Source organism: Xiphophorus maculatus, chromosome 19, assembly GCF_002775205.1.
Source record: "Xiphophorus maculatus strain JP 163 A chromosome 19, X_maculatus-5.0-male, whole genome shotgun sequence".
NCBI classification, from domain to species: Eukaryota; Metazoa; Chordata; class Actinopteri; order Cyprinodontiformes; family Poeciliidae; genus Xiphophorus; species Xiphophorus maculatus.
Window position 1 is genome coordinate 10657936 of NC_036461.1, and position 27738 is coordinate 10685673.

The following is a 27738-nucleotide window of genomic DNA, read 5'->3' on the forward strand; positions in this document are numbered from 1 at the left end:
GTCGCACATAAATAAGATTAGGTCTAAACAATTTCATTGTAGCTCTGTAAAATCTTTTAAAATTTTATTTTGATTTGTCTGTCACTTTGCTGCTGATGCATTTGGATTTCCCCAAAAAAGGAATTTTCTATTGATTCACTCTATTATTTTGCCTGTTTAAAAGGTGAACCTCCACCACAGCTTTTTACACATTCTCCAATATTACTACACATTTGACACGACTGAAGAAAAGCATCCCCAGCTAATTAGGCTGCTACCACCATGGTTGCACCATGGATGTTCATGGTGATGTACAGTGTTAGTTTCTACCTCTCAGAGTTTTGAATGCAATCCAAAAGTTCAGTTTTGATCAGTTCACCTTCTTCTACATGTTTGCTGTGCCCCTTAAGGTTTGTGGCAAACAGCAAATGAGACCTAATGTAGCTTTGCTTTCAACAATGGCTTCCTTATGTGCAATTTGTGTTGGACCCAGTAAAATACATTGATGTTTGTGGTCTTGACATTGCTTAACACCAAACTATTCCAAGAGTGTTAAATTATTTTGTAAGGTACGTCTCTGTGGCAACATAGTTGACACATTAGGGGTAAAAGAGACAGAGCGACGGAGACTCTCGTACCCCCCAGAGGCAAATCTGTCATTGTTATGCAGATTGCTGCACTGTAGGCTTTCTCAGTTTACTTTTCCATTCCTAAGGAGAACCATCGTTATTTTAGTTCCTTTGCAGGGCCCCTTAATATCAAAATGCCACGCACTACATGTATGACCCAAATCCGATTCAGTCTTGAAGGCAGTTTCTGCATGACTTGACCCTAATACATTTTCCTGCTTTGAGGCTTGTTCTTGCTCCTGTATAAATTATTCAGGAATTAATAGTGGAGAAAAAGCGAGCAAGAAAGGATGTTTTACTTCAGAGATGATTGAATGTAGGACTTTGGCAGTCTGTTGTGTTTTTATCCACTTGAGAACATTGGGCATACTGTAAGTTATTTTAATGATGGAAGGAAGTTTGGCCAATCACATGCATCCGAAACATTTGGCTCCGATGCCATCTGCCATCCCTGACCCTGCCATCCTAGGGATAATGCATTGAAATGAACAGCAGCTTACTGGGTGAAATCATCACCCTCTTGTTCTCATGTCACTCATGTTACGTGTGAAGGGGACAGAGGGACGGAGACTGAAGGGTGGGGGAGGAGGACGAAAGGTATCCCAGGTGATGTGGCGTAGAAGAGCTCTCCTTTCCTCACTGTTACCGGAGACCAAAAATACACACACACACACACCCCGCACACACACACAAACAGAGCTATCAGTTCTTTTGCAGACCAATGAGAGAGTGGGAGGAGGGAAAGAAGGAGGGAAGTGATAAAGAGAGAGGGAGGTGGGAGGGTGTGTGTAGAAAGCCAGCAAGCTTGAGAGGGAGAGGAAAAGAAGGAGGAGGGAGGATGGATGGAAGGAGCTTCATGATGGGGCCGTGATATTCTCTTCTAACGGACGCTGCCTTTTTCTCTACCATGGCTTTGTCCCAGCTTTGTGCAGCGTCCCCGGGAGGAACCGCCGGCGCACGGGGCAGCACTCAGCCAGGGAGCCGGAGATGAATCAGCCCCAACAAAGAGCCTTTGAGATGGCAACGTGTGCTTCTGCCTGGAGGGAGGAACGCATCAGGCTTTCCCAGGCAAGCGGCAGCCTGCAGCGGACTCTGGCTTGAGAGCCAGTCCTTCCTCGTCTCTGTGTGTGTGAGTGAGGGAGAAAGAAGGATGGATCTGCTGTGTGTGTGCATATGAGTGTGAATGTAAGGGAGCAAGTGCATAATCGTGCTTCCAATCCTTCCTGGAGGAGTGAGGCTCTCTTCTTCACTGGACAGCAAGGTAAGACGAAATGAGTGATTTCCCTTTTTGTTCTCCTCTGACAATGTATCCCCTCCAGAGAGCTGGTTACCCTGTCTCCCCACAACAAGGAGAGAGGGGGGTAACAGTGGTAAGATAGAGAAGGGGAGGGAGAAAAAGGGAAATGAGGGTTAACGTCATTGAGAAGCAGCAAGCTTGTGCATGGATGGCATCGCTGAAGCATCATCCGTGGTGGAGGGAGAAGGAGACGGAGGTGGAGAGGCTGTGAGTAAAATGTATCGCAGCCAGGTGCAGATGGGCATGGAGGGAAAAAAAGGACAACTGAGGAGGTTGTTTGATGCATCCAGTGATGGATCTAAAAGAGGAGCCTTCACCTTCTGCTCACCCCTCCTCCTCTAAACCCCAACATCCTCTTTCTCCTTCTCCCTCTGCTCTCAGCCTCTAACTCAAGGGATTAGGAATTAGGATGCAGCACAGTGGGATGGATTTCTGAGCAAACCTGAACTTTACAGTTAAAGCTTCTCCAAAAAAAAAAAGTCACTTTCTGAAACCCGGAGCACTAAGGAAGCGGACGTGTCACATGTGTTCAGAACATTTAGAAAACCTGTTGTACAAGAGCTTGCATAAACGTGGGAGGCAATGTTTGAACTGTGCTTTGTTCGAATGCAGACTGAAGAAACAAGAGCAGTTTTCAGTGCTGCAGAAAGTAGCAGAGTCTCTCTATCAGTGTCTTTATTAGATGCTAAGTGTTGAGCAGAAATCAATCTAAGGCTAAGATGTTTTAAGGAACAGTATGGATTTTAGTTTCAGTCCAGAGCTCCAGGACCCACACAGGCCGCTCACTCTTCCTGACAATCATAGCCTCAAGTTACTCCTGGAACCTTCAAAAAAGTTCACACCGATGCTGGAACTTTTCAGATTTTGTCTCATCACAATCACAAACTTCAGTGTATTGCAATTTTACGTGATAGAATTGAAAGAAAGTGAAATGGAAACTAGTCATTCTTTTAAAAAAAACTTTTTACAAATGCAAATCTGTAAAGTGTGGTTTGCAATTTTAATCACCATCCCTGAGTCAATATTTAATATTGTCAAAATTTACTGCAAGCTTTCCACCAAATATGACATTGTTATATGTAGGCATCAAGCAAAATTGATGCGTAAACAGGAAATCTTTTCACTGTTTCCTTTGAACTCTTCCATAAAGATTAGATTTGTAGCATGCACAACTAAAATCCATCCTGCCATCAGATTACTGGGAATCTCTGCAACTCCTCCAGAGCTACTAATGACCTCTTGGCTGCTTCTCTGATTAATGCTCTCCCTACCCAATTTAAGAAGTTGGCCATGTTATGGCTTTTTCACTTTCACATGATCATGGTTCAGTAAGATGTTCCAAGCTTGAGATATTGTTTTGTATTCTTAAAGTGCTTAAATATGCCTTCTATATGCCTTATTTCCTGCAGACCTGCCTGTTGTGTTTCGGTCTTCTTGATGCTCTTTGTTCACTACTGTTCTCTTAGGAACTTCAGAGGTCTTCAAAGAACAGATGGATTTATACTGAAATTAAATTACAAAGAGCTGTACTATAGGTATTAGTTAGGTGTATTTTACTTGAACTAGATTTAGGGTCATCAGAATAAAAAATGCAATAATCTTTATTATTACACTTCACTTTGTGTTGGTTTAGCCCATAAAATCCCATTACAATGAAAGTTGTGGTCGTAATGCAACGTAATAGTTCAAGGCACATAGCTCCTATTCAAAGCAATATATATGCTGTAAAGGTTTATAATCCTGCTGTCATCTTTGCATGCATAAACGCAGAAACATAAGGCAGGATTTTCTTTGTGACACAGAGATCAAATTGAGCGACTGGATTTTGCCATCTCTGGTGATGATGAAACTTGAAGTAAAAGCTGTGCAGTTGTGTCTCAGGTGTCTCATTGATATGCAAGGAGAAGGGAGAAGGGTAGAGGAGGAGACAAAGAAGGCCTGTTGCATGCCTGCACACAACTTTGCATCTGCCTCTGAGGGTGATGTGAACCCTCCAACATCCTCTGATTTTCTTGGCAGGGTTGCGTCACACTTCTCCTTTTGCTTTATTTTTCATGTGGCCCACAGTAAAAAAGACAGGCAAAGCAAACTGCTGCACTTGAAGCAGGACACTGACATGACCGGAAGGGATAGGAAGTGCACTTGCAGTGTTTAAGATGTTTTTCAAAAATGTTTCTGTCAGTTTCTTGACAGGGAGCACGAGCAGCCTAACATCACCACCAGTGATGATACAACTGGGATAAAAAAAGAATGCCGTTAGCACAAATTAGTCCTGCATGATTTAACTTTCCTCTTTGCATTAAATTAGCACCCATGATGTTCAACAGAGGAGGGCAACGGCCTTGGTGCAGATTGATGCCATAAAGCTTAAAAACTGCTCCCAGCTTCATCCCTTGGAGAGACTTGCTGAAGCCATAGCTGGAAAAAAAAAACATAAATCAAAGCTTTCAAAATCTCCTGCACGTACAGTAAAGCTTGCACCAAGTCCCAGTGCATCAATAAATTAGACCCTGGAGAGAAGAGTGGAGCTTGTGCTATTGGCCCGGAGTGATCATACATCTCTATCAACACAGCATCAACCGTTCAAAATGCGAGTAAGAGCCAAGAGCATCTTCAGTCAAAGAGTGTGGGTCTGTGCTGTGGTGTATATGTTATTACTTTACATGGAGAACTGATTTAGCAGTGTATTTTGTTTTGTAATTTGTCAGCATCCAAAGAAGATCTTACAAACACCTTGTGACACTAAAAGTGTTGCTGAGATGGGAGCTGCTGCTTTCACACCCCATTTATGTCCACAATGTTCGCTGCAGAGAGGAGCAAACAAACATGTTTTCTTGTCCATATCCTCATCTAGGGGAATCAGTCCCATTATGTCAGATGACAGAATGATGTATGCACTCTGTGTGGATGCCTCTGTTTTGTCCTGAAATCCCCCCTTTTTTCCTCCTGTGGCCTGTTTACTGCAGAGGAGCTGATAAAAATGGTTATATCCTCAAAAGGAGGATATACACTGATACAAAAAGAAAATTCCAAACAACTGGCTTTTTTCATTATGCCACTCCTCTTACTCTTGTCAATAGTAACAGAAAAACTGTGAGTTGGACAGAAATGTTGGAGTCTACAAAATTTTTCCAATCCTCAGGCTGTCATTTGTTAATTTGAAGCCGGTGAAGATTACAAAATTACAGTCATACAAGTTTATTTTGGGTGATATAAATTTTTTGTGACAGTTTTTTTTAATGAACTTTTTTCACAGGAGAAAAATAGACAAAAATGGGAAATAATATACATTTTGGGAGAAAAACAAACCTAAATCACTCCCACTCCAACTTCACACTTTAGTATAAATGCTTCTCATTCCACAGCTTCTACAGGTGGAATCCTCACACTCTCCTCCCCCCCTCTCACCTCCAAGTATTATTGTGTTTTTTCAACCATTACAAAGGTTCCGACTTGTCCTACTTACTTGGAAAGCCAACCTGAACTCCAGCCAAATATCGTCAGAATTTCCCCCTTTTCCATTTCATTTGACCTTTACTATTTCTGCATGGTTTGTATGAGCAAACACAATAAGACTCACACTTTGTTAAATTCTAAAAGGACATAAATATTGGAGGGAGATGAAATCCAATCATTTAGTCATTTAGTCATTAAAATTGGACGAGTCAAAGAAGCAGCCAGTGGGGCTTGACCCAAAGTTGTTTTCAACACCAAAAGTAAATCTATATCTGTGGAAAACATGACTTTGCTTCTATTTAAGAGCCACTCTTAAACTGAGCAGTGTTTTTAGATGAAAAGGTAATCATGAAAAGACTTAAAAGATTTAGGGGTTCTTTGATGAAATATCTGCACATAAATTATACAGGAGGATTTGCTTTTGTTTGTTTTTTCTTTGTCATTTGGTTGTGTAGTGTTTGCCCTTTTTCCTTTAAATTCCATAAACACTATTTGCTCCGTTTAAGAAAATGAGAATTACTCAAGTAGAGGTGAACCTCTGGCTGGCATAAAGGGACAGAAGATTAGCATGGACATGTTGTGGAAACATTAAATATTAAGGCAAATTTGTTCTTAGGAAAAATGAACATGCATATGTAGATATATTTACTCAAAACCTGATCAGGGTTACTTTGGCATACATTTCTGAATGTGTTGTTGCATGGAGATGGTCAGTCTGTGGGTATCTTGAGGTGTTGGAGAAACCCAGGAGACTTTAATAACAGCGTTCCTTTGCTGGACAACAAACATCAAAGTTCAACGCTTAATAGAAATACCTAGACCTGCTTTCCCCTGAGCCATGAAAGTTACAGAATGCATGCCATTCTCCAGCATTTCACATATTCCTTTGTTATGCACGACATGCAGCATCAGCTCACTAACATGAAATATAAATGGCGACATCATGTTATTTTATGCTGCTGAATGGAGTGTATTTCATCACGAGCAGTCTGTCCTTCAACAGTCATCCCATTTCTCTCTAGAGGAGACTTCAAAGAGAAATGAGACGTAAATCATAAAACAGTCCCATTGCTTTGTCCGGTCACGTCCTGCATTCTGTACCTTTTTATGTCCTCACATGAATCTGTGTGTATTAGAAAGCTCAAGAAAGAGATGACCATTGAAGACCTCCCTGCTACCCCACCCCCCCCAACCCTCTCCTTTAGAGGCAGGCTTATTACACTCAAAGGGTAAAACGGTCATCGTAATGAAGCTGATAGAAGAGCCCTCCACACTGCATCACACAGTCCAAAAACAGCAGTTAAGGACTTTTCCTGTTAAATACTGTAGCTGCAACCCTCTGTGAGTCTCTATAGCAGCTGGATTATTCTTATAGATGAATTTAGAGAAACAAAAAAGAGGATTACCTCATCTCCCACTGTCGCCCACCCTCACCTCACTATTTGACATGAATCCTGCACAAAATACACACGTGTTTGATGCTGGAGAGGAGGGTTGGAGGGTGGGGGGCGGAGGGGCGATCAGTACTAAAATTAGATCACTGAAAAACCAAACCAAAAATACCAAGCCCGCAAGCACAGTCACCTGCACATTCTCTGCATTTCTCTACATGCATGCCAGCATGAAGGAAAAAAGCAGAAATCAGGGCAAATAGGGAGTGGGGGAAAAAAAATCATTCAACTGAGCTGGGAGCACTAACGTCGAGCAAATCCAATATCTCTCTTATCTCTCAATCCCCTCCCACTCAACCACAACTCCCGCTCAGGGTGATTTGAACATGAGAGGAAAGCAAGTGTGCCCCCTGCTCTTTTGTCCTGATGTAAGCAGGAAGCATATGGATTGCATGGCTAAATTTCTGCATGGCATGAAAGGCCGAGCTGTTGTTCTGGATGAAGAAGCTCCATCCAGTATCTTGTAGAATGTGACTGCATCCTCCTCTGAGCTCTGAGATTGGGATGGGATTAAGTAATGACACTCTGGAGTGGAAAATTGTCTGGCTGCATGTGTTTCTCCATAATTTCAATAGATTATGGTTTTTAAAACATATTTTGTTTCATTAAGTTTTGCTCTTTTCAAGTAGAGTTGGAATCAAATGTTTGAATAAGAAGACATAACCCTTTTCACTCTGTATTTCCTCTCATAGGTCAGTTTTTTTTCCACTACCTTCAAATTCAGAAAGATGCATACAGTTCCCTACTTTTGACTTTAAAACTGTATGAAATGGGCCATATCTTTAACCATTATTCAACATACTTCTCACAATAGTTACTTGAATTTTGGCTCATTTCTCCTGACAGAACTGCTGTACCTGAGTCAGATTTGTAAACAGTCTCGCTAGCGCACACTTTTCCAGGTCTGCCAAAAAATTATCTGTGGAACTGAAATTATGAATTTGTAATGGTGGCTTCAAAACTTTTGCTTTGTTTCATTAAGCCTCTTTGAACCTAATTTGGCGATATGCTTTGCCGCTTTGTTCATTTGAAAACATCCATTTGGGCCAAGCTTAAACTTCCTGTCTGATTTATTGAGATCTTGTCTCTTTTGTTTCCTCATTCTGTTATTTCCTCGTTATGGCAGCTATTTCTCATGGAGCAAAACACCCCACAACTTCACAGTTGGGATGGCATTTTCAGGGTTGTAAGCAAGGATGCAAGATGGTAATTTCCTCAGACCACAAGACATTTCTCTATTTCCAATTTTTCATTTCAAAGTTTTGAATCCGAAAACAATCCCAACATAGCAACATTTTTGGAATGACCTCATCCTCACTGCCTCTTCACGTCCCTGACAGCAGCCAGCTGACTATTGGCTTTGCACTTTGATTGCTCCAAGACAAGCCACTGAGGCATAGGGTCAAATCCCAGCAGTTTTAGAGGAGATGTGACCAGAAAACCAGATCGTGCTCTGTGTACATTTGCCCCTGCGCATACACATTACCCTGGAAATCAATAGGAAACTGTTATCAAGACCATCATGGGCTCAGCAGAGTCTGAGAGGTCATAATAAGGCTAGCTGCATGTGATTAAACCTTGTAAATCAATAAGTGCATCAACTTTTGGAGTAATTTTGCCCTGTTGGCAATAAGTGTGTGTATGTGTGAGTCTGTTCCCTAGGTTGTTAGGTTTCTACTCACTTTTCAGAGATTAGCCACTTTGATTGTGCCCGATTCGCTTCCAGTTTGAACTGATGATTACTTGGTAAGGGACCATAAAGCCCCATCCCCCATTTGCTTCTGTGTCATCATATTTGCTGGCAAGGAAAGACTTTGCGCTGCATTTCACTCTCAAGTAAATCATGATTGATCGGCTTTTAGGGCAATTCATGAATGTAAAACTGTAAATATCAGTTAGGTCAGTGCCAAAATCTGAACAGCTATCTGCAGTGCTGATCAGATCTTTATATCCACCCGTCATTCGTAATGTGCAGCTGTCCACTTGGAGATTGCAAACAGTAAAGTTTTATGGTCAAAAAGGCAAACAGTGAATTGTTTGGTCACAATCATTAAATTATGTTTGTCATGTTCATCACATATATACAGATGATGAATCTACGTGAATTTTAAGTAGATGGCTTGATGCTTTTCTGGAGATGAGATAAAGTAATTTTCAGTTTTGCAACTTGTTATTGTAAAAAGGGCCATAACTGTCTGTGGCTGCAGAATACTTTCAGGTCTGCCTGTAATTTCAGTCCCAACTGTTCTCTCCCTACACCATAATGTCCCTGTCAGATAGGATTAGGGTCTTTCCCAGCGCCACGGTATATACACAAGGAGAGAGTGATACATTTATGCAACACTTAGCATATTAGTCGAGTGATTGAATTATCCTTGGAGAGGGACACATACTTCCAAGAACCCCCTTCCTGCACTGCGCTCATGTGACCGGTGGGCCTGACCTCAATGCGACACGGCCGGCCGAGTGGCGCGCGTTAGTCACCGGCACATCTCCTAACAGGCAGCGTTGATATCGTTTAGAGCCATGCTGGTCTCAGGGACAGAGGTGGAGGGAGGAAAGGCTGGCGAGCGTGATTGCCTGCTGGGTCACAGAAGGTTGCAAAACTCATTTTCTCAGCTCCCACCACTTCACAGTGCATAGTGGGAGATTATCAGATAAACTCAGGGCACCTTGAAGGCCTCTGTTTTTGCTGGTTAAATTCTACGTGGACATAGAATAAGTTTCTGTCTCCAGGTCATATTGACACAAGGTTATTGTGCTGGAATGTTTCTGTTACGCAGGGGGGATAGTTATTATTCTTATTAACTTCTAAATATTTCATGGTTTGATGTAATGGTGATTGTAGACAGAAATGACTTAAAGTAAGGTACTTCTGATGACCTTTTGATGTTGACTTCAGTAAAGTCTGATGCATTCACCAGCAATACCAGGAGTCACAAAAGTAAACTAAAACCTCATAAACTTGGAACAAGTACTTGTACATTACATTACTTCTAGTCTACTGACTGGAAGTAAGCTATACTAGTGGAAACATGTGAAAAACTGGTCAGCATGGCTTTGGCAGCTGTAATCCATACAAAGAGTTTTCCATGGATTATTTTGAAGGGTGTATATAACTTTTAATACTTTAATAATATTTGACGGTACTTCTGAGATTTTCTGTGAGGTTCAAGCAATCTTAAAGACGGGATTCGGACCTCTGAGCAACAGTTCTTTTCTTTTTTCCATTGTCCAGGTAAGATCATTGTCTCTGGTTCAGGAGGGGCTTAAGGAATGCAACAGTTGTATCCCATGACATGAATACATCTGTTTGTGTTGGCTGATGAAGCACTGATGTCAGCTGTGATGCACATCTTATGGGTCTCCCTCAAACTCTAGGAATTTGAGTTCTGCTTCAAAATCCTCTCAAAGCTGCAGTTGTCCATGTTGTTTTTCCCTCCATCAGTATAATTGGAGACAGCACTGAGCTACTGGATTTTTTTTTTTTGCAATAACCTTTTGTGGCTAATTCTAATTTATTGAGATGCACCTGTCAGTGACAAGTAAATACCCTATGCATAAAATTTCTTATTGTAGTGATCTTATTCATCTGTGTGGTTTGTTTTTTCTTAACACTGAAGCTCACAACTTTATTGTCTAGACAGTATTACTACCCCCTTTAAGTTTATAACTAAAATATTCAGAGAAATCATAAACTGAAATAAAGAGAAAATGTTTCATAAGTATTGCTAATCTGTTAAAGAAGGGATTTTTCCAGCTAATAGTCTGCGAAGGACATCTGCCTGCATTGCTGGCTGGGACGTCCTCTACAATATGATCTGCATAAGACAGCATTAATATTTACATTGGACTAAAGCATGAGTAATTATCTCCCTGTACAGGGAAGCCTGCAAAGCTTAGGAAATGTGTTGTAATGTAATTCAATTAGTTCCCTCCATTTAAAAATAAAATAAAGCTGAACACACAGCAAACCTGAGTTAGCTGCTCAGCATGCTCATCCCCAGATTAACTGGCTACCTCGCCGCAATCAAGGGCAACACGAGCTGCTAATTAGGATAGGATATGAAAGGTTTAAAGAGGAGTATAAAGATATCCATATATAGTATGTTTGTATTTGTATAAGCATGCGTGTGTGTGAATGAGTGTGAGCTCGTGTGTTGCCTCTTTAATGCACCGAAAGCCTGTGGGCACCGGCCAGCCCGGCCGCGTGCTCGTCTGTAAAAGGGCAGAGAGATTGAATAAGCCCTAATTGACCATATATCCTTCATTAAACATGTGCTCACAAATCCATCCACTCTCCCTGGAGCTGTTTTCACTCTAAGAAGCTTGTGACAGCCTTTAAGGCAATGGGAATATAGGACATTCATATGTCTCAGACGCAAGACGTTCACAGAACAGAGGAGCAGAGGAGCCATTTGAATTACCTCCATGTGGTGGAGATTTTATTTGAATACACCTGAGCAGAAAACTGAGAATATAGGAGAGAGGAAACATGTTTTCAACCATACAGGTTGGAGAGATTTGCTTATATTTAAAGGACACGATTACGGTTATTTGATTGTGTGCTGCCTGCACACAGCTGAGTAGTTTCTTCACTACTTATTGCTTCTTTCTCTTCAGAGACATACTGAAGCAGACAGGCTGCCTCTCTTCTGGACCTGAGCATGTTCCGCAAGAAGAAAAAGAAGAGGCCTGAGATATCAGCGCCGAAAAACTTCGAGCACCGTGTTCACACCTCGTTTGATGCCAAGCGGGGCTGCTTCGTGGGCCTGCCGATGCAATGGCAAAGCCTGATAGAAAACCTGCGGAGGCCCAGACCTATGGTGGACCCCTCTCGGATCACAGAGGTGGAGCTGAGGCCAAAAAAGGTATGCCACACCTTCACTTTCACAAAAGTTTATTTTAATCTACTTTTCACTGTTTTATCCACACAAATGTTGTTCATTAAAGAGTTCTGTTGCTAGCTGCATCACTGCAGGAGAACATTTTCTGTGCTGCAGAGGTATTCTGCTGTCTCAGACAATCCCATAATACTCTGATGACAACGTGGAATGACTGCTCCCTTTCCCTTGTTTTTGCTTCCTTATCTATTACAAGGCTGCGCTAATGACCCTGCTGCGTACACTGGCTGCACAATGTTGAAATCCTCATGGGGGAACACAAGATTTATTACCGCATGCAGGCAATTAATAACAGTATAAGGTGCTTTCCCACAAACGTCATAAAAATAAAGAAGGAATAAAAAGTGCAGGTACTGCAAAATGCCTGTGAGTGATCCAGTCTGCAAATCTCAGGATTTCTGTGCTTCACAAAGTGTTTGGGTTGATAGTTTTATGGGCCTCCTAAAAAGTAAAAAGCACTGCGATGTGGTGGCGATTAGTGCTGTTCAACATGAGAACCACTGTGACAGCATTTGGGTCGGACTTGTAGGTTTTTTTTTTTACCTTCCTCACTGATATCAGTGCAAGACCCCTTCGAATAAGGAATCCTGTAAACAACACAAACCAGTAGCTTTATCTGAGTTCACCACAAAGCAGTACCTAAGGTGAAGGTAAAGAATCATAATCTATTAAATAATTTTGCACAATGTTTCACAAACTGTTCTCTGTTGTTCTCTAACACACCTCTGACAGAACAGTTGGGATTTATACTGATATTCAACAATGCACAGGTGTAATTTGTTTATTAATTAGGAAATCATGAAGTCAGCTGGTTGCAGAAGATTTAATTTAGGGATAGAACAGTAGAGGGAGGTGGATACTAAATCTATACACACCACACTGTTCTGATTTTCATTGGTATAAGGAGATACAGCCATGTTCATAAAATTTGAATTTATGTTCCAATGAGGCTTGTTCACAGATTAAAAGTATCTTTTGAAAATAACATATATTACAAAAACACTAAATATGTGATTTTCTAATTGTAAAAGGCGTGTCTTTAACAGATTTAAGTGGAAAATCATCATAAATAACAGCACAAACGCTTGAAAACTCCGGTTTGTGTGTACTTAAACTAGTTGATGTGTTTTATTTAGTGAATTAAGATACTGAAATTACCTTTCGATAATATTCTTATTTATTCAACATGACTGTAGGTAATTATATATCATTCCCCTTCAACATCCCAATTATGTGCTACTTTATTCTGATCTAGAACAAAATGAAACACATTGAGGTTTGGGTTAATAATGTGACAAAATGTGAAATTTCTTTGCAAGCCACTGTGATAAAGAAAATATTGCATAATATTGTTCATGTTTTTTTCTCATGTTTTAATAGTAAATATATATGGAAAATTATAATAACTCACCAAGGCAATTATCCCCATCCTATGATGGAGACCCTACAAAAGGTGAGATGAGGACTAACCTCTACCTCATCTGTGTGAATGTAATAGCTTTTAGCCAGAGAAGCAGGAGAGGTTGTTGACTGACTGTAGACTGAACATGACTCTACTATGAAACTGACTAACAATCCACCATGGACACTGTATGCATGTTTCTGGCAAACCAGCTGAAGTTTGCTTGATGATTTTGATTGTTGAGGCAAGTTTGGCCCCTTTGCAAGCCTACCAACTATGCATACCTCTTTAAGAAGAATTAGAGCAAGACTCTCTCATTCATCAAAACACAGTGAAATGCACAATAACTCTAGTTTGACTTTATTGAATGTATTGAACATAGTGTACTCTTACACCTTAAAGTGGCTCACATTTTGTAACATGGCCAAAAGCTGCCATGTATTTTAGGGGGACACTATTATTGCTATGCATAACTGTGGAGTGAGGATGAAAATTATGTATGTTTCCCATATTTTCTTTACAATGCTGATACCCCTGAATAAAATTCAGTGCTATCTGTTTCTGTTAGAAATCTCCTAATCAGGAAATATTTCTCAATGTATTTAAATCACAGGACAAATCCAGCTCTTGTGGAGATGTTTAAAGGTAGGGGAGGTTAAAACAATATCAAAAGTTGTGAACACCTCTGTGGTAAATCCATGATGTGAAAATGAAAAGTGCATGGCTCAGGGTGCTGATTTTAAGTGTGCAACCTGATTTTTACTTATACAAAATATTGAAAACTGTGAATAATTTTTCTTACACTTCATAATTATTCACTACTTTTTACTGGTCTTTTCCCATATAAACAAAATCCATTTTGTTTATATGTATCAATAGGACAATATGTGAAAAGATAAAATAGGTAGGAATGCGTTTTCTATATACAGGAGGAGCCGCTTTAAAATCTGTTTCTCTGCTTGTTATATTTGTCAGCAAACTGTCAGAATAAACCACCAGGGAAAGGAACTAAAGTCACTGTCTTTGAAAAATGACAGAGATGTCCTTTACACATTCCCACATCTAAATTTAACTTGCCTCAGAGCAATTATTATGCCACTTTTATCATCCCTTTTGCTCTGAAATCTCTCTGTAATGTAATCATGTCACACAGATTGTGATGAAGATAACTACCTTTTCTCTTCCAGACCATTGTGCGCGGGAGCATGGTCGGTCACGGAGAATACATCTCTGCCATGATCAACGACATGAGCCGCCTGTCCGTGACCAGCTCCAACTCTTTGCGGAAAAGCAGCCCCTCAGCCAGGAAGAGGGCCCAGTCCCTGGGACGGCTGGGAGAGGTAAACGAAGGGGATGGTTACCAGTATGAGGGTCTCACCCAGGATGACGAGGACGACATGGATGAGAGTCAGGATCACTGGAGAGACAAGGGCAGGAACATTCACAGTGAAACCAACACCCCCTACCTGGGGATGAAGAAGAGCATCACTCTGCAGCCCAATGGAATCTTGCCAAAAGCCAAGTCGACCTATGAGGTCGGTGTCAGCTCAGTGGAGGGGCCCTTGCAGCCTCCTCCACCTCAGAACATCCCACCTCCAAGTTATGGACCGTATCTGAGTGGAGAACTGGGAAGTCCGCAGGAAAGGCTGATATGGAAAAGAGATTTCCAGCTTCCCAGAGGAATGCCACCAAATCAGAGACCTGTAGCATGTTTTTACAGCCCCGCTGTGGCTCTCCAGCAGCTCCACGGAGATCAAGGGAACATAGGACCGGAGCTCCGACCCAATCTACCCATGTACATGCATGCACAGAACAGCCCAGGGAGGCCGTTCTCCTCCTATGACCTAAAAGTAAGCACATCTTTGCAAAGACTATAAATTATTCATGGATCACATAATTTATGCATATTTTTGATGCTGAGTATATATCAGAATATTATGCATGTGACCTGAATGTATTAAGGTGGTTTTCTTGAATTAAATAAGAGCCATTTTAATGGTTCATTTGTAGAACTTTAACCAGCTAGCTTATTCAGCCTGTATATCAAATAATAACCAGAAACATATTTTTTATAGATATTTTTCATTGGTTACTTTTTAAGAAAACAGCAAAAGAAAAATTTCAAATATCCTGTGTTTTGTTTTTTTTCTAAATGACTCATAAAATCAAGTATGCATAATTTCTCAACTAAAAAGATAAGCACTCAGGATTATCACAAATTTTGAAACTCTACCACTTTTTTCATGTATTGGCATTTCCATACAGAAGATGAAGAGGTTGAGATCCATGTCAAAAACACCTGTGACTTAGCCCCTTTTACTAAATATGATTGTGACTTTGGGTATTTTATTGAGTCCAGTGTTAAGAAATTAAATGTGGGCTTAAGTGCTTGCGAGGTTGTAAATGCTGCCGTGCTCTCCTTGAGACTCTTAAAGCCAAATCGTAGCATCTTAACATGATTAATATCGGTGAAGTGGATGCAGAGTGAAAATGGCGGACCTGATTTACATCCAGGTTTAAAGTGGACAGTGATTCCCCGGCAGGCAGCCAACACCCTTTCAGCTGCCTCTCTTCTCTTGTCATGCAGGCAGAATCATCGGTGAGATACCACTCTGGTTTCCTGCCGACCGGCACCAGCAGTCCTCTTGTAGGAGGCATTAGACCTCAGCGTATGGTGCGCTCCTCGGCAAGCTACACACTAGGCTTGTCTCCTAATATGGGGCTGCGGCCTGGTGTACCAGACTCCTTCCTCAGGCACTCTGGATGCCCGAATCCCCCTTATCCCCGGCAGGACAGCCCATCTCAACCTCGACCTTCACCCACAGGCTCATTAGCCACCAGTCCTCCAGGAACCTGCTCCCCTGCTTTCAGACCACCTCAGCATCCTGCACCTCGACCGCCCCCTGACCCTCCCAAGGTGACGCATGAACAGTTCAAAGCAGCCCTGCAGATGGTGGTAGATAAGGGCGACCCACGGACTTATCTGGAGAACTTTGTGAAGATCGGGGAGGGCTCCACAGGGGTGGTGTGTATTGCTACAGAAAAGCACACTGGAAGACAAGTTGCTGTGAAGATGATGGACCTGCGGCGGCAGCAGAGGAGGGAGCTGCTCTTTAATGAGGTACAGAGATCAAGATAGATCTCACAAGGGGATCTACATGTGCAGGTATTGATACCTTAAACCTTTTCACATTTTGTCATGTTACAAACCAAATTTCAACAATTCCAACAAGTTTTTCTTACTTGACAGACCCAAAGTGGTGCATAATTGTAAAGAGAAAGGGGAAGAATGGAATTTCAAAATATTTTACCAATAAAAATCTATTGGTAAAATAGACCTAGTCTGAAAACCCATATGTAAAGTCCAATGTAAGCAATTACCTTAAGAATTAGTATATACATGTAGATCCCATTTATATGTATCACAAAGCACACCATAAGTGTCAGGGATAAAGTTGTGGAGAAGTTATAGGAGGGGTTATAGATTATATGCCAAACATCAAACAGAGCACTGTCCTTAATCTGAAAATGGAAGCATGGCATAAGTGCAAGCCTATGAGACGAGGCTTGTTTACCTAAACTGAGAGACTAAGCAAGGAAAACATTAGCTGAAAAACAAGCAACCTGCAGGGCCATAGTAACACTGGAGGGTCAACTGAGACCTTGATCGAACTTTTATGCCGACAGCCATGCAGGGTGTAATATGTGGAGGAAAACTAAGGCTGCACCATGCACCATGCAGCAGCAAGTTGTCACAATGCTTTTTCTTCAGCAGGAACTGGGAAGCTTGTCAAAGTTAATAAACTAATGACAGAGCTAAAGACAGGACAATTTCAGAAGAAAATCTATTAGGAGTTTCAAAGGTCTGGAGCTATGATAAGAAAAAAGCACGCAGCCAGAGCTACAATTGAATGGTTTTAATCAAAGCATATATTCATGTTCACTGATCCTCTCCATCCAATCTGACTGAGCTCTATTTAGGCTGTAAGGACTCAAATTCAGTAGAGACATATTCAAAAAGACCGTACATGGCAGAGAAAGGTACTTCTAGAAAAAGAGGAAGTAGACAACATAAAATGCATGAATCATTGTTGTTCAGCTTCATATTTAAGACCTGTTTTGTGTTGGTCTATCACATAAAGTTATGATAAAATATTCCGAGGTTTGTATTGCAACATGACAAACTGTGACAAAGTTCAAAATACTAAGACACATGGCATTGTATTTTATTCTCACAGGAAATTACAATGGGGCTTTCCTTATGATTTTCTCTATAGCACCATCATTTTTGTAATGTTTAAAAATTATTTTGATCAATGGTTCTTTTGACTTACCACTTCTACATGTTACTTCATTTATGTTTAGTTTAGTCTGTAGATTTACTCAAATAAGGGAAGTCAACAAGTGGAAGAGAAGAAACAATAATAATAATAATAATAATAACAACAACAAAACATTTGTCATTTGATAGATAGGGAAATCAGACTGGGCAAAGAGCCTGCAGCATTTTTGATGTTGACCACTTTCATTGACCTATTTCATTCAAGTACCCCAAAGCATTTACTGGACTAACTCAGAATTGCTGGACAATAAGGTCTTTATGCCACAAAAATAAAAAGGAACATAATGGTGTGTAGATTTATGACAATTGTACATATATTTTCGCTGCAGGTGGTGATCATGAGGGACTATCAGCACAAGAATGTGGTGGAGATGTTCAAGTCTGCCCTCGTGGAGGAGGAGCTGTGGGTCATCATGGAGTACCTGCAAGGAGGAGCCCTGACCAACATCGTGTCTGAAACCAGGTACAAAAAAATATCAGCAAAACTTTGGGTTCCACTTTACAACCCATAGTCAGTCACATGAACAGCCACAAGGGGGTGGTGTAGTATCAACTGGAGAGTGATCAGTGTTCACACAAACAGCATTTAGTCTGCTCTCCGCTCTCTCTGGAGAAAACAAAAAGATAGTAAAGCATTTTTAATTTTTAAATACTATCTTCAGTCTGTTCTAGGTAGACATTTGAGACATCTGTTACTCCTTTTATATTATAACGCCCACACACCAGGAAATTAAATTGTGAACGTTAATGCGTTTTGAGCAGAAGTCTTTCTTTTTCTCATTTCAGGTGATGAACCCTGGATTAGTTCAGTTTAATAAGGACATGCGTTTTTTTGTTTTGTTTTTTTTTGTCTCAGGTCACATGACATAAAATCTGACACCAGATTGAGTAGGTGTATTGACAGAGCAATTAAAAAGAAGAGTGTTTTTTCTTCAATTGCTACATATTAGTAGAATGAAGTATAATATTTTGTTGTTGTTAGATAAGAAGCTGGTATCTTCTGGGTTCCTGACTTCCTCATATCTTGCTACATGAAGAAGCTTTGTGGTTTCCTGTCCCCTGCAGAGCTTTGCAAAAGTATTCACACGCTTAACAATTTTACTCCAATCACAACCAAAAACATTGATGTATTTTATATTTTATTGGGAGATTGTGGTGCTCTTCTCATTTTCAGACAATTGTGCAGAACTCTGAAAATTTTAAAGCTTGGGAAATTGTTTCATAATCTATCCCTGCTTTAATCTCCCCCACAACTTTATCCCTGACAAGTCTGATGTGTCTCTAACAAACTTCTGAGGCCTTCACAGAACAGCTGCATTAGAATTGGCTGTGCCCCATTTATTAAGGGCTATAATAGTAAAGAGGACTAAAATAAAATTATAAATACTTTAGGGCCTTTTGTTTCCATAAAAAAATATTAAAAAACATATTTTATTCCTGTTTGACTTTATGTGATACATTTGTTGGTCCATCGCCCAAAATTCCAGAAAAATACATACATTTTTGGATCAAATATGCAAAACTTCCAGGTGCACAATTACTATTGCAGACTCTGGAAATATTTATGTTGCCCTTGTGAAATATCCAAGCCAGACTATATCTGATGAGGAAGAAGCATGTTCATTCGTCATTCTGCTTGTGTGGGAGTTGTTTTTCTGAACCTTGCACCTTTTACCGTTGCTTTTAACGCACAGTGATTCATAAATTTTCAGCTCTCTTGGGCTGTTGTAGCCGGTAATGGGAACGTGTGAAATGCCCATGTAAAGTCAGACTCGATGTGTGTAAAACTTGTCGTCCTGCAGACTGAGTGAGGAGCAGATTGCCACAGTGTGTGAAGCTGTTCTGCAAGCCCTGGCTTATCTTCATTCACAGGGCGTCATTCACAGAGACATCAAGAGTGACTCGATCCTACTCACATTAGATGGACGGGTATGACACATACTCATCCCCACCTCCCGCCGGTCCCCTTCCTTTTGATTTCTCAGTTTTGTAAATGTGTAATTTTGTTGGGCTCTACCCAGGTGAAGCTGTCAGACTTCGGTTTCTGTGCCCAGATCAGTAAGGACATTCCTAAGAGGAAATCTCTAGTAGGGACACCTTATTGGATGGCTCCTGAGGTCATATCCAAATCACCATATGGCACAGAGGTGAGGAGAAAACCACTGACGATGAACCTGTGCTGTCAGAGCTTTTACACTATACGCTTTTGTGTTCACCAGGTTGATGTGTGGTCGATGGGTATCATGGTAGTGGAGATGGTCGACGGAGAGCCCCCATATTTCAGTGAAACGCCCGTAGCAGCAATGAAGAGGCTTAGAGATGAGCCGGCTCCAACCGTTCGAAATGTCAGCCAGGTATTAGAAGAGACAAACACTTTACATGGAGGTTGCTGTTTTCGTAAAGATTAATACTTCATGTACACAGGTACAGTTGATACATTTAAAACCAGTCCAACTTTCTTCATGCTTTACTTCTTTTTTTTTTAATGAATCTTGATCAGATTTTTTCCAGGCTTTCTGAATTTTAGCATATTTTTCATTCAGTCTCCAATTTGGTGGACATGAGAGATGAATCAAAATATTTGCAATTGACAATAAACCTTCGTTAATCTTTTATTCATTGTGAAAATGTTAAACCTCAATGGGAGTATAGGGAAGAGATATTCTCTGGTCATTGGCCTAAATGCAAAGCACAATATTTGGTGGACAATGATCTGCACATATTCTTTAATGAGCCACGGTGGTGGCAGCATTGTGCTGCAGGACGCTTTTCCTCAGCAAGGACAGGGAACAAATATTTCAGAGTTGATTGAATAATAAAATAGACTAAATTTAAAGCATTGTTGGAAGAAAACCTGCTAGATCTTGCAAAAGACCTGAGACTGGATCAAGGTTCCCCATTTAGCAGGACAATAATCCTTAACATGCATCTGGAGATAAAACTCCAGTCTCCCAGGGCTAATGTGCTGCATATTTTACATGTCATATCTCCAACAACAGCATGCCATTGCATTCTGGTAGAGTCATTTTCTTTATCATTCTTTATCTTTCTATCCAATCCAGATTTCTCCAGTTCTCAAAGACTTCTTGGATCGCATGCTGACCCGTGACCCTCTGGAGCGGGCTAGTGCTACCGACTTGCTGGAGCACCCCTTCCTGCTGCAGAGCGGTTCACCTCAGTGCCTGGTCCCACTGGTGGAACAGTATCGGAAACGCATGTCTCGCTGCTGACCCATTTCGGCTCAAAGTCCCCAAATGGGCCAACATCAGCCTGCCCTGTACTGTACGCCTCCAGAAGAGGACTAGCGCCAGGACCCAGCTCTCCTTACGGGGCCGACGTTCCCCCAGAAGCAGACCCAGGGAGCATTCTGCTGCCACCGTCATGGTGGCTACATAGTTTGTCAAACGCGGCATGGTCTCGGGCATGTGAGAAGGACTGTAGGAGTGAGCTAAAGGCATGCAAGTCCTCACCTCTCAACTAAATTGGCTTCCTGCAACTTTCAGTGTGTATCAACACGATATGCAGCCTGATGCACTGACAGCAGAAATCTGTCTTTCACACAGGTTCCAAATAAGTGGTACTCTAAAAACCCTTCGTGGTGTTTTTAGTGGGCATTAATGCAAGCTGTGCAAACTCATTAGGCTCAAACCACAGTAGCTCATTGTGACAGGATAAAGGTACCTCTGCACATCCATTCTGTTGAGGAAATTGGACAACGATACACTCTTTGCATGGCCAAATGGAGGCACACCTGGCCTGATGTGAATGCTTGAATACGTACTGGGGATGGGAAAGACAATTCTCCTGTATTAGCATAATAAATGGGTAAATAAAAGCCCAGCTGCTACTATTGGACTACTGGGGGGAAAAAGCCAGCGCCACTCTCCTCTTTTACTCCACTTTTACATATTTATTTATTTCTAAAAAAAAAAAAAAAAAAAGGTGTTGTTTGTTGTTTGTATGATGTGAAATTGCAAATGTGGTTACATAATTAATAAATATGGACTCAAAACATACTCAGACACAATAACAATGTAAATAGAAATCCTGAATATTAGGGTCCTTACCACTGATAAGTTTGAATCTTACTTTTATTTCATAAAATGTGAGTGTAGTGTGTGTATGGGTGAAGGAGCAGGTGTGTGTTACGCAACGTCATTGTTGATACAACCCTCTTTGTACTGTGACAGATGTGACGGAAAAACAAACACAAGATGTGTGTGTGCGTGTGTGGGGGTGTGTCGGCAGGGGTGTGCGCACGTGTGTGTGAATATGAGGGACTGTTTTTGCATTTGTTTGCCTAGACAAAGCACACAGGCCTGGCATGTAGTGCTGCAGGACACCCTCCTGCCCAGAAAACACTTTGCACATAGTCTTTGTAATCCCACACGGATACACTAGTTTCATGTATTTCTACTCCTGTGTGGCAAAGAGAGCAATGCATTTTAATTTTGTATAAATCAATAAATGATGCGTACTGAACCATAAATGCAACTCGATTTACTCTTTTGTATACGAGAAGAAAAATACAAGTGAATGGAACAAAAGTACAAGAGTTTACAGTTTTATTAGGCAGTCAGCATGTTTTCACAGTCACAAAATCTTCTAAAGCAAAATAAATTTTTTTGAAAACACAAAAGCTATTTTTTTAATGCATTTAGGTCCATGTGATATGAATCCAAAAAGAACAAAATCACAGCATAAAATCTATAAATAAATAATTCACTTTTAATATATTGTAGCATAAAATGTGTTGGAAAGAAGTAATCAGCATTAAACATCTTTATACTCCAATAGAAATCTTGCAAAAACAACTGACAACAAAAAAGTACATATTTTTCTTAAGAAGAAACATAAGCTATCAAAGAATTGATACTATCAGATTTAAAGTGCAATAAAAAAAACAGCACAACCAGGCTTTTCCGTTTGTTAGAAATTGTCCTTTATCTAATCGAGGGTAGACTGAGAAGAGTAGCTTTCAAACTCACACTTCACAGCACTGATGCTGTCAACGCTTGGCTGGCTGTTGACCTGCTGGTGTGTGTGCGACAGAGGGTAGGTTTCGGAGCGGGACATCCGACCTCTTCCGTTCGAGGAGCCAGACGAACAGTCGATCACCATCCTCATAAACTCTGGAGCGGTGAAGCGACGCAGCAGTCTGGTCCCCAGGCCCACGAACCCCGGGGCGCGGCCCGGGATCTTCTCCGTCTCCATTTCCTCTCTTGGGAAAAGGAGTTTGTTGTGTCTGGAAACTGAGCCGAGGCTTCCCCTCTTCTGTTGCCCTCTTCGGCTGAACGGGGCCATGTCGCTAGCTTCCTCGGTTTGTGACTTGACTTTCTCCTGGAGTGCTTTCCCAGACTGAGTCTTGCCTTTTAAAAGAGGTTTTGGAAATGAAGTGATTTGGCTGCCATCATTTGTCAGGGCCCCGGGTTTCCCTTGACAGTCGGTCTTGTCTATTAAACATCGGTCATCCTGTAGTGAGGCTCTCTTTAATTTGCTGGCTGACAGCCTCATGTCATGCACATCACCCTGATAGGACTGCTTTCTGCTGCTCAGAAGGTCCAGGTTAAATGACTTTGCCTTTCCCCAGAGCGGAAAACTCTCCTGTTTTTGCTCTGGAAACCGAATGTCTCGGCTGACATCTTTCTGGCTCGGCTCACCAACAGAGTTCATTTTTGACGCCTTCAGCTCTCTAAGCTGGCAGTTTTGCAGCTGTCTGGCTGTGAAGAGAATGCTGTGATCCTCCTCAGCCTGGCTTTTCTCCATCTGAGGAGGCAGAGCCCAGCTGTTTTGATGATTGTCCTCTTGAGACTGACTTTTGGGACACCTGAAACGGTTCCATGGTCCGCCGCTTTCTCCTATTTTTGTCTGTCTCTGAAACACATCTGGCAGTTGCTCTTCATCCGCTGATTGCTTGGAAAACTTCTCAAGAACATGCCTGGGGAGCCTACTGGGCAGCCGACGTTCTACTTCAACAGCCGTCACCACATCAACAAGTGGATCGTCTTTGCAAGCACTCTTTCTGCAAGGAAAATTTAAAATCTGGACGCACTGGTTGTGCCCAAAAAAGTTGGCAATCTCTTTAGCTGAGTGACCAGCACTGTTGGTCCGGTCTAGCCTCAGTCCCAGTCTTTTGAAAGCTCTCACCAGGAACTCCAGGACCTGGCTGTGCCCAGAAAAGGCGGCGTACATGAGGGCACTGTTTCCCCAGGCATCAGAGATGTCCGGGTCGGCATTGAACTGCACCAGAAGTTTGATAACGTCCAAGTGGCCCATCTCGCAGGCGTGGCTCAGAGCTGTGCGGCCGTCCTCATCCTGACAGTTAACATTTGCCCCTTTCTCCAGCAGCAGCCGTGTGAACTTGGTTCTGGTCCCGGGGTCTTGCAGACACACAGCGTACATGAGTGGCGTGCGACTGTTCTCAGTCTTAGAGTTAATTATGCGGCCATCCAAGGCGTCCAGGATGAAACGTGCGAGGTGGACTTTACCGCTGTGCATTGCATCCAGGAAGGTTTTGGTGCCAGAGCCCTGGCGTAGATCTTTAGGCCTCATCATCTTTCACGCACTTGTGGAGATGAGTCGACAAACGAAGAAGAGGAAAGTGTGGCGACTTGTCCTACACCTCTCTGTGATGACAGCGTGCATTCACCACAGAGTAAGAGTCAGAGTGGAGCTGCCAGTGTTTTTATACCTCCCTCTCCACATGCCCTCCCAACGTTTCCTTGGCAACAAACGTCTGAGGACCATTATGCAGTGGCAGTATCCATTCAGCTTGAGCACTCTCTGGCTGGAGAGAAATATATGCTATTTGAACAGAATAATTACTCAAGAAAAAAAACATGCCCAGTGTTTTTCATGTCAAGTTTGTAAAATAAAAGTATATATTTTTTATTTTTGTCTGAAGCAAATAACCTTCCAAAAACCTGGTATTTGTGTTCATAAAAAAAATAAATAAATTTCAAAGATTAAAAGTGATAAGAAAGAAGTAACAGCCTTGTGTTTGTGTCTGTAGTTCACTTCAGCTGCAAATCAAATTATGCTTTTCTCTTGGGCTCTGAGTTTTTCAAGGTTCCATAATGGCAACATTGCCTGAAGGATGTTTTTCTTTCCATTCATTTTGTCATGGTACAGAGATGCAGCAATGAAGCAACAGTAAAAAAAGGCAATAAAAACTTTTCAGGCAAGCAAGAATCGAAAATGGGGATAAAAAGACTCTTTCTCTTCAATGTCGTCTTTGTATAAGGATTTTTAATATCTGCTGAAACATTGGCAGCATTTGTCAAATATTTTAGTTTTGTGTTTATCTTGAAACAATCATCTTATTGCTTCTTTAATCTTTGATGTCTCTGTATAGAATCAGTCACAACTGCTAGCAGCAGTGGTTAAAATGTGCAAAATGTCTTAACAGCAAAGTGCGCTACAGGAGCTATTGCTACGTTTGGCTGACGGGCAGTACGCAGCAACAGGTGGGGGAGGAAAAGCAGCACCGCAGTTCTCCATGCTCTTATACACTCAGAGAAAACTTTGGTCACTCCAAGACTTTCTCTGGCATCTCCATAGGAACTGTGTGATTAGAGCAAATGCTTTATATTAAGGTGTCAGGTCGGCCAAGTCAAAGCATCTGCTCTAAGATTTTGGCACTAGATTTGAAACTAGAGGGTCACAGATGCTCTGTATCTAATCTGAGCTAGAGTTATTTTGCAAAGAACCATGGGCAAAATATATCTGGAAAGCTGGTAAAGAAGATCTGCAGCTGCAACTGCAGTGAAAGGTATAAGGTATTGACTCGTGATTAAGATAAATAAAAATGCTCACAACACTTTTTCAAATTGAAAAATAAATGATTGTATTATTTCCTTCCATTTCACAGTTGTGTGCCACTTTGTGTTGACATGTCATATGTTCCTTAAAGTTTGTAGTTGTCTTGTGGTAAAATGCGAAAAATCTTCCAGCAGAATGAAGACCTTTGTAAGGCACTGTACTAGTTTTGCTAATCATCTTAATCCTGCACCTCTGCACACAAGCACTTGCCTTTCATCAAAACGACAACCTGTTTAAGTGAACTCATAGTCCCTGAGGTGATCTTGCGTTAATGAGCATGCGTCATGACATTACTGTCAGAAAATCTCACAAATGATTCGTGCATTTAGTTTTTCAACTGTCTCACTTCATGTACTAAAGACTTTCCAGTTAGTAAACTATTGCTGTAAGCCTTTTTTCTTTTGTTGATTTCTTAAAGTTTGGTCAGTCGCAGATTATCACCTTCACGAAAGAGTTACAATGCTGAAGACTTTGGTTGCTCTGGAAATCACATCTGACAAATGTGTCAACATATTAACAGACAGGCAAATTTATATTCCAGTGAGATGGTGATGATGACATAACCTTCTCTCTGTCTCCTACACAGGGGGTTTCACTGGGACATGTTGCTCATTTCCCCACATTATTCTGATGGCACCATTAATACCCTCCAAGGCTGTTCCAGGAGAATTACAAATGAAAAGCTGCAGCATCACCATTACAAACAGGAGTCATGCTGTAAAACTGAACATATATTTAATAATGCCCAGAGCTTGACGAAGCAAAACAGAGAAATCTTATCAGGCATTCACACTCAGCATTTGGCAGCTTTTTTAAAGGCAGAAATAGAAGTAATATGCTCTGACTGAGGGCATCTTCAGGCAGGCTTCAAGCTGTGCTTGAGTTATTGTGCAAGCTGGAAGACTTTTGGCTCCTTCCTATTATCTGTGTGTGAAGTGCCATTTTCTGTTAGGGTCTGGTAGTTCCAGTAAAAGAACTTCACGATCTGTAGACAGTTGTTAAAAATCATCTTCAGGGTTCAGTGTCCTTGTTAAATCAAATGTGATTGTGTGTAGTCTCCCAGCAAAATTTGGATTGGGAACGGAAATGTATATATTTGTACATATGAACGTAATTTATGCATTTCTTTTACTTTTAATGTTACTTTAAAAGCAGAATTTGTTGGAGGTTTTTTTTAGAGTTTGCCTGCAACACAGATGTGAGAATTGCAGATGGAGTGAGAGAAAAGTTGAAATTGCTGCCAACATCTTTATATATTTAAAGAACGTTATGGGAGCTTCCTAACCCCAACCAATTAGCTTTTAATGTTTCCCTGGTAACCAGTAGGTTTTGTGAGCAAACTTTGTGCTACCAAAATATTTTAAATATAATTACAGGCTTTACAGGGTGACTGGGCTCTGCCTTAGATATATGGTGTAGAGCTGTTGCTCCATGTAAAGGTCTAAGCTTGAGGGCATCTGAGAAGGAAGCCTCCTGGGGGCTTCTCTTTGGAGGTTTTCTTTGAATGTTAAACTGGGAGATGGCCCAAAGGGGAACCCTGAACTTGTCTGAGTTATATAACGCTTCCACCCTGGGAAGCCCTTGGGATCTCCAAGAATAAGCCGGAGAGTGTTGCTGAAGGAAGGTAAAAGATAGAAGGATGATATTAAAAAATATACAGTATATTATTAGCTAAACTACACCAATATAATGGTATTCAGCTTCTTTTAGGTGTTAGGTCTCACATTGAGGGTGTTACAAGCAAGTCATTCTCTCCTCCATATATAACATTTTACCGCTTCGTGTGTTAAATAATAATTTTTTTTAAAAGACTGAAAAGAATGAAATGTGAATGAAATATTCAAAATGGTAATGAGTCTGTGCTATGAGACTTCATAATTGGACAAATGCATGTAATAAAACAGAGATATCGTGGTAAATACCTGATCTCCCATTCACTGCCAGCCCAGCCAGTGCCGAACCCACTCTGAATCTGTGATTAGAAATTAAAGCCTGAGTCAATTAAGGTGTTATCCTCAACTCCAAATGTCTTGATTAGCCACCAGGGAGACTGCTGTCTCATAACTGCGCGAGCAACAATAAGTTAATCACAAAATATGTCGAAATGGAAACTTTAAATTTGCTGATGCAACTTTGAAAGTAACATTTGGGATTAAATTACGCTGGGGCACAAGGAAGGAAACTGAGTTCACTTAAAAACAAAGTCAATAACAACCAAGTTTAGTTGCTGAAAATGTTTTCTTACCAATGACTCAACATGCCCACAGTCTCCAGGGCCATCCTTATCCTCTGCATGCTAATTGAGCCCAACTTATAATGATGCTGGCAAGACTATCACCTGGATGGGATAGTCACAAACAGGATGCAACATTTCTGTTTCCATTTCCTGAACCAATTTGCTATGAGGATATTTTTTTCAGCTAAGTGTAGTTACCTTCTCAGAATTTGTGTCATTGA

At 41.2% G+C, this 27738-nt stretch overlaps 2 protein-coding genes across 2 annotated transcripts; one reads left to right on the forward strand and one right to left on the reverse strand.

The window, feature by feature from the left end:
- Positions 1 to 1403: 1403 nt before the first annotated feature.
- pak6 (p21 (RAC1) activated kinase 6) lies at positions 1404 to 21415 on the forward strand. Its single transcript, XM_005806165.2, has 9 exons — positions 1404 to 1869; positions 11436 to 11683; positions 14306 to 14968; positions 15706 to 16239; positions 17790 to 17923; positions 19263 to 19389; positions 19482 to 19607; positions 19680 to 19814; positions 20523 to 21415. Exons 2-9 carry the CDS (start codon positions 11480 to 11482, stop codon positions 20688 to 20690), a joined length of 2091 nt encoding a protein of 696 aa, XP_005806222.1. The 5' UTR covers positions 1404 to 1869; positions 11436 to 11479; the 3' UTR covers positions 20691 to 21415.
- Positions 21383 to 24102, reverse strand: ankrd63 (ankyrin repeat domain 63). Its single transcript, XM_005806164.2, has one exon. It carries the CDS (start codon positions 24013 to 24015, stop codon positions 22408 to 22410), a length of 1608 nt encoding a protein of 535 aa, XP_005806221.1. The 5' UTR covers positions 24016 to 24102; the 3' UTR covers positions 21383 to 22407.
- Positions 24103 to 27738: the final 3636 nt, after the last annotated feature.

Excerpts from the sequence above, each read along its gene's own strand:
- pak6 (XM_005806165.2), top strand. The coding sequence starts at position 11,480 with ATGTTCCGCAAGAAGAAAAAGAAGAGGCCTGAGATATCAGCGCCGAAA. Across the intron at positions 11,684-14,305 it reads TGGAGCTGAGGCCAAAAAAG|ACCATTGTGCGCGGGAGCAT; the intron begins GTATGCCACACC and ends TTTCTCTTCCAG. Across the intron at positions 19,815-20,522 it reads CCGTTCGAAATGTCAGCCAG|ATTTCTCCAGTTCTCAAAGA; the intron begins GTATTAGAAGAG and ends TATCCAATCCAG.
- ankrd63 (XM_005806164.2), bottom strand. The coding sequence starts at position 24,015 with ATGATGAGGCCTAAAGATCTACGCCAGGGCTCTGGCACCAAAACCTTC.